Source organism: Silene latifolia, chromosome 9 (genome assembly GCF_048544455.1).
Source record: "Silene latifolia isolate original U9 population chromosome 9, ASM4854445v1, whole genome shotgun sequence".
Lineage (NCBI taxonomy): Eukaryota > Viridiplantae > Streptophyta > Magnoliopsida > Caryophyllales > Caryophyllaceae > Silene > Silene latifolia.
Window position 1 is genome coordinate 32,258,980 of NC_133534.1, and position 6,941 is coordinate 32,265,920.

A 6,941-nucleotide genomic window follows, 5' to 3' on the forward strand; every position below is an offset into this window, starting at 1 on the left:
TAGGGAGAGTATTGTGAATAGACGAAAAAGGAAATAGAGAGAGTTATTTAGAATAGGAGGGAGAAATAATTTACTAGTATAGGAACCCGTGCCACAGCACGGTAATTTTATAAAGGTTAATTCTAGAAATTTAGTGTATTAATATTATTTTAATAAATTGAATATGAATTTAATTTAATGTAAATGTACTTTTATATATAAAACGTTATTTAGTGTATTAATATTATTTTAGTAAATTGAATATGAATTTAATTTAATGTAAATGTACTTTTATATATAAAAGTAACCATAAGAAATATTCCATATATGGGGCATAGTGATTGAAGGCAATATTATTACGTAATTATTGATTGTGTAGAATATTGTATAATATTGTAGTAGAAATATTTCATATATGGAATATTATTATTGATTGTGTAGAATATTGTAGTAGAAATATTCCATATATGGATTGACTAAAATATTTTGACTACAATATATTAGAAGGGAATATTCTAGAAGGGAATATTCCGTATGGGGGTAAAGATGAGCGGGAATAACACAGATGTGTTATTCTTTTAGTCTATAGGGGATGACCTGCAGAAATAAAGCTTAATCGAGTTTGGTTTCGGGTCTACGTTAATTGGGTTTAGTATTACAAGTCATCATGGGATCGGGTCGGTTTCAGTTTGCAACATTGTCGGATTTTGTCGAGTCGTCTTTTCTTGGGTTGGGAGTTGGGACATGTCGCTCTGGTCGGGTCAGGCTTGTAGCTTTATGGGTCGGGTTGGATTTAAAAAAACAACCCTTATGCGTGGGTTGGGCCGGGTCGGACCAAATGTGTGGACCTATTTAACGAGCCCAAACCAATCCTTATGGGCTAAACCAGGCTTTGGGCCTAAATGGGTTTTTTGGGCCAAAAATTTATGACTTACCCATAGATTCAAGTAGTATAATACTTTCAACTAGTACTAAACACCCTTTATAAAATTGTCCTTTTCAGTGCTAGCTGAACGTAAAGTAATGACTTTTGTGGAACGTCGAAGCTCTATAAATTAAATAAAGATATAAACTCTTACGAAGAGGTAAACGGCTGGCCAAAGAGTTTGCTCCATTCTCATGGGCAGAGATCGAACCTCTGACCTCATAGTTAAGGGATGAGTTGAACAACTACCACACCAAACTCATTTGGTTAGTAGGGAAGGGATTGTGATTTGTGATAATTGACAAGTCTTTTTTGAAAAGACGGTCATAAACGAGACCTACAGATAAAATAAATATGGGCACTTGGGCAGTGTGAGTGTGTGACTGTTGGGCCAAAACGCCAAACCCGGTAATTGTAGGCAACTGAATAAGAGTATTTTAGAGTAGAAAAGAAAGTGGAAATCATCAGTTGAATTAGGCAGCCGCGTTTTCAATTTCTACGCTAAGGTCCGCTTCAATATTTATTCTCCCTCTATTTCGTTTATGCTTATTGTTCTACGCTGTCTCATACAAGTACTTTACTTTCATTTCAATTTTGTTGGTAAAAGGGTTTGATTTGGAATTAGAGACGGTTAGCTATGGCAACGAATTTGCGGCTTAATTTGGAGCAACAATGCAATACCATCTTCAATAATACAGCAATAGACCTCAAATTTAGAGGAACTTACACAAAAAATGGGAATAATTCACCCTTTTTATGCAAACCCATATCATGTCTTCTGTCCAAGAAGCTTGTTTCACTGTCAATGGCTTCCGAAAGCGTTGAATTGAAAAGAAGGGGTTTTGCCATGGTTAGTTGTAGTGGGAATGAGTCAAGTGGTGGACTCACTTACAAGGATGCTGGGGTTGATATTGATGCCGGCTCGGAACTTGTTCGTCGCATTGCCAAAATGGCTCCTGGTATTGGTGGCTTTGGGGGACTTTTCCCTCTAGGTATCCCTTCCGTTTTCTAATAACTCCCTCCCTCCGTCCCAGTTATTTGTTTGCGTATTCCATTTTAGGGTGTCTCGGTCAATTCTTTGTCTTTCTGTTTTGGTAATACTTTTAATGAACAATTTGATCTTCCACACTCAATTTGGTCCACTTGTTATCAAATAATTGGTCCTCTCTCTTTCCTGGGTCCTTCTGCCAAAACCAACCAAAGTTAAACAAATGACCGGATGGATGAAGTATGTTCTTGTAATATTTACAATGGATATAACTTTTATGAAATGACAGTGAAAATTTTGTTGTAGTGACTCAAAACTTCATTAATTCCACGCACTTCTGTCTATCAGAATACATATACGGTCTGGTCATCAAATCTCGCACCTTAGTTTGGAACTAGCTAGCTATCGAAAACTTCTTGTCTGGTTACCTTGTTCATACTCAGTCAAGTTACAATCAATAAGTTAGCTTTCAGACTTGAGAAAGCTGGTATATTAGGGAGACAGAGTTACGATTTAAAAGAAAAAGAAGTGCGAGTTCAGTGTCTGTTCTTCTGGAACGGCCTAACAGATGTATGATAGTTCCTTCTGAAGTCGATATGATTGCTGAAGCTATTGAAAAAAAAGATACCAACTTGTATATTTCAGGTTATCTTTGCATTCTCTTACTAGTAATTACTAATTAGACTAACTTACAAAAAGATTGACTTTAATTTGAGTATTCATTTTCCATGTTTTTATTACTTCGTACTTGTAAAAGGAAGTGTAGTAGCAGACGCAGTATAAGAATCATAGGAGATTTGGAATGTTAATACTATGAAATACCCTGATGTGGGAGCTTTAAAAGATAAGTTCTTTGACAATCTTACTAGTAATTAGAGTAACCTACAAATAACGTTGTTTGGGAGCCGGTCTTACACGTCTCAAATTGACGATCTTATGATAAGATTACTTTATTATGAGGTAGTTATTTATTTATTTATGTGTCTCAGTTTTAGTGCGTTAGTGAGTATTTGGTCAGGGATTTTGGTTACGGTAGGTGGTTCTCGCATTATACTAATATGAGATCGTCTCTCACGAGTGCCTATGTTATCATCTTTTACTGTAGTTGTGCCTTTTTTTCTCATCTATAGTATTTCTTCCTGCCATTGAGAAAATACTTGTGTGCTTATGAAGGAATATATGGCATATGGTTCTTTTATTCATCTCTATTTGCTTCTTCTTGAGCAATGATACTGTAGTTTTCAGCCTGGCAGATTTTTTTAATGAATATGCAGGCGATTCGTATCTGGTAGCTGGTACAGATGGTGTAGGAACCAAATTAAAGCTTGCTTTTGAAACTGGGATACATGAGACTATAGGAATTGACCTGGTAAGTTCTGAATTGGATATATGATTTTGCTTAGGGTTTCCACAATTTGAATTGGCATTTGATGCATTTCGTCTACAGGTTGCCATGAGTGTAAATGACATTGTTACTTCCGGAGCAAAGCCGCTGTTCTTCTTAGATTATTTTGCTACCAGCCGCCTCGATGTAGACCTTGCTGAAAGGGTAATTTGGACTTGCATTCTTTGTAGTTAGCAATAATACCTTTGTGTGTGCCTATTCCTGTTAAGTGGGGCATCCTCCTTGATTCTGTTATCACCTTCCTCATTGTTGTTCATCTTCAAACTTAAAACTTGGTTATCGTTTTCTTTCAGGTCATAAAAGGAATTGTTGATGGCTGTGTGCAATCTGATTGTGCTCTTTTAGGGGGTGAGGTAATTCTGAATTTCAACCTTCTTTGGTTTGTTACATATATCTTCTGTAACAATGTACATTGCTGTAAACTCTCCATTAATTGCAAATGTTCTTTTTTTCTAATTTTTTTTTTATAATTTGTTGTGTTGTTAAAAGAATTGTTTGTCAAATCCCTTCTCTTGTAAGCAACTGGATATTAGACATATAAGTGCGTCAACTTATAGCCGGCACTCCAGTTGTACTCTCGTAATCCCTTCCTTTGTAAGCAACCGGTGTCTTTTAATCTGTTGGGCCGTCCTTACTCCTTATTTGACTTTGAAGATTAGACAGTGACAATTTTTGACCGATACTTGTATAGAAAATAGTTATTTTGATAAATCAAACTCAACAAATTTACATGGTATCACCGTATATTTGGAGAACTTGATGCTATTGGTTAACCAACAAAGTCAAATGAGAACAATAAATGTGGGATGCGGTAGTCTTGATACGTGGTAGCATACCGTATCATTTATACCTGATTGAATGAAACTCTTACATCAAGTTGGATGTCATTTTCTAGCCTAAGCTCTTAGTTTAAAAACCTAGGCTCAAAGTGCAGTGAGGCGCCAACCAGATCGCATTGTCTGAGGCGCATCATGGAATACAAAAGGCGCACCTAAGGCGTATGAGGCACACCCAAGGTGCACAAGGCGCAACTAGTGAGGCAAAACCGAGACGCATTAGTGTGCAATTCCATATTTTTTTTTTCCGAATTCTTTTATTTTACCCTTCTTTTCTCCCACTTATCCTTAATTTTCACTTTTAAATACATGCCCCTCTTTAAAACAAAAAAGGACAATTCTCGCACAAATTTGATTGTAAATATGGATACGAAAAATCAGTGCGCCTCGTGTCCTAAAGACACTTGCCTTCGCCTCAGCCCCTTGGGACTCCATCTCCTCAGTGCACCTCGCGCCTTCTCAAACTAAGCCCGAGTTACATTCTAGCTAGTTTTAAGTCTGGGCTGATTGTGTTGAAGTCTTCAAGAAATTACCAGCTTTGAATTTCAAAGGTTTCATAACATAGCCAGCTAGCCTAGACCAAAATGGGATTACCTATAGTATGATGGGAATTTCTTTACTCCATTTTTCTATTCTTTTTTGTGGACACGTCCAATTCTTGTAACTTAACTCCCTATTATTGATGTTGGAATGATTATAGCATACTTATTATCATTAATTTGTCTCATGCCGTGTTGTAATTGCTCAAATTATTGTCAATTGATGAAGCAAGTTTTTGTCTCCCAGACTGCAGAAATGCCAGGGTTTTATGCGGAAGGCGAGTATGATCTTAGTGGATTTGCCGTAGGCATTGTTAAGAAGGACCGTGTTATTGACGGAAAGAATATTGAGGCTGGAGATGTTTTGATTGGTCTTCCATCCAGCGGCGTCCACTCCAATGGCTTTTCTCTTGTTAGAAGGTTAGTGAATAGTGATTGATCAAAGCTTCGAATTAATACTGCGGCTAGTATTGTGTAAGACTGTTGTATGAATACAAGTATACAACTAGTTATCAACCCTCATAATATATAACAAAATGTAGGATTGTTCTATGCATACAACAATCTCATGTAAGTTTCTGTCTTAATACTATAATGAGCCTCAATATTCCCAACCTAACACCTGATTGTACCTGAAACGCGTGTTCCAGGGTTTTGGCGCAAAGTGGAAACTCGTTAAAAGATGAAATCCCTGGTGGTTCAGTTACTTTAGGTGAAGCTTTGATGGCTCCTACAGTAATTTATGTAAAGCAGGTGACTTCTCTTGTTGTTCTTGTTTCGTACACTATTAAGAGTCTTGGCTGCAAGTATTTTAGAGCTTACTCATCTTTTTTTGTTGGCTATGAAGGTCCTTGATTTGCTTGACAAAGGAGGAATTAAAGGAATAGCCCATATAACTGGTGGTGGATTCACAGACAACATACCTAGAGTTTTTCCCAAGGGTCTTGGAGCCGTTATTGATACAAATGCTTGGCCTGTTCTTCCTGTGTTTAAATGGATTCAAGAGGTAACATATACTTTTGCCTAGAATCTATAGTTTAAGGTGGGTACTGGGAGGCAATATTACTCCGGAGTACTTATGTGACCTCGTGTTCTCATGTCTGACTTTCAACTGTGGACGGTGGATATGGGTATGAGCCGTATGATTTACTTAGATACTCCCTTCACCCGGTATATATCGTTCCCTTAGTTTTTGGTCCATCCCAAAATAATTGTCCTTTTCCATGGCTAGCAAAAAAAAAAAAAAAAAAAAAAAAAGCTGAACTTTCCATGCGATTTCTAGATATATAATTCGCAATATACTCCCATTAGTTTATTGATGATCCCTGCGGAAAGGGAGTGGTAAGGTGAATGTGGTTTATGTAGTTTCAGTACAAGATTCTTTTTAAGCCAAGGGGTAATAATGTTATTTCATTTCTAAATTTTAAACAGGATCTCTACCCAAACACTGATAATATGTATTGCAGTGGAATACTTCGTTTTAATTATAAGAATTTAGGTCTTTCCATATAAATTGCCTGTTTTGATACTTGAACACACACTTGTGCTCGAGTCTGAATAACATGGTGGGAAGTTTTGGTTCTTGGACGACCCGAGATATCTTATATCTCCTTGACTAATATACTTACTGTCGTGATAGTTGGGAAGGATTGATGATGCGGAAATGAGGCGGACTTTCAATCTAGGGATAGGGATGGTGCTAGTAGTAAGCCCGGACGCAGCTCTCAGAATCCTAGGGGATGCAAACGAAAGCACCCCAGTCTATCGCTTTGGCGAGGTAGTGACAGGTGAAGGGGTAAGCTATCGATAAGGCCCATTGACTATGGGAACATTCATTTCATGAGACAATATCACAGTGCTGTGTTTCAGTAGTATGTCGTGTCGTAGTTTTATCAAGTTTGGAAAGCCAGAGCATAGCTTTGAGAGTGGTGTTTCGAGGCATTGTAGTTGTATAATGGCCATTTTATAAGGTGGCTAACTAGCTCATTTTGATCAAGGTTCCATCAGTTAGTCTTATGTTTTGGATTTAGAAATCTATTTCTCCATTTGCTAGTCATGTTGCATTATAGCTCGCTCTCGCCTCTGCTGCCTCTTTTTATTGTGCTATACGTTGTGCCCTTTCTCATCAACAAACGAAACTGTTAAAATAAAAATTTCTAAGTAGACCTCTGTTGTTTGGGGTTTAGAATCGTGATAGGTTGGACTTAGCTCGTTACTTCCATTTTAGCGTACAAGGCTATAAGCCGACCCCGGTGACACATGACCTGAA

At 37.4% G+C, this 6,941-nt stretch overlaps 1 protein-coding gene across 2 annotated transcripts; it reads left to right on the forward strand.

Annotated features, from left to right (window-relative positions):
• The first annotated feature begins 1,284 nt into the window (after positions 1–1,284).
• LOC141599493 (phosphoribosylformylglycinamidine cyclo-ligase, chloroplastic-like) lies at positions 1,285–6,736 on the forward strand. 2 transcript variants are annotated; one of them, XM_074419515.1, is made up of 9 exons: positions 1,303–1,410; positions 1,512–1,896; positions 3,167–3,261; positions 3,340–3,441; positions 3,591–3,650; positions 4,920–5,092; positions 5,323–5,425; positions 5,520–5,678; positions 6,312–6,736. In XM_074419515.1, exons 2-9 carry the CDS (start codon positions 1,542–1,544, stop codon positions 6,480–6,482), a joined length of 1,218 nt encoding a protein of 405 aa, XP_074275616.1. In that variant the 5' UTR covers positions 1,303–1,410; positions 1,512–1,541; the 3' UTR covers positions 6,483–6,736. The 2 variants fall into 2 exon arrangements, with proteins under 2 accessions (XP_074275615.1, XP_074275616.1); XM_074419514.1 differs by having other exon boundaries at positions 1,285–1,896.
• The last annotated feature ends 205 nt before the right edge of the window (positions 6,737–6,941 follow it).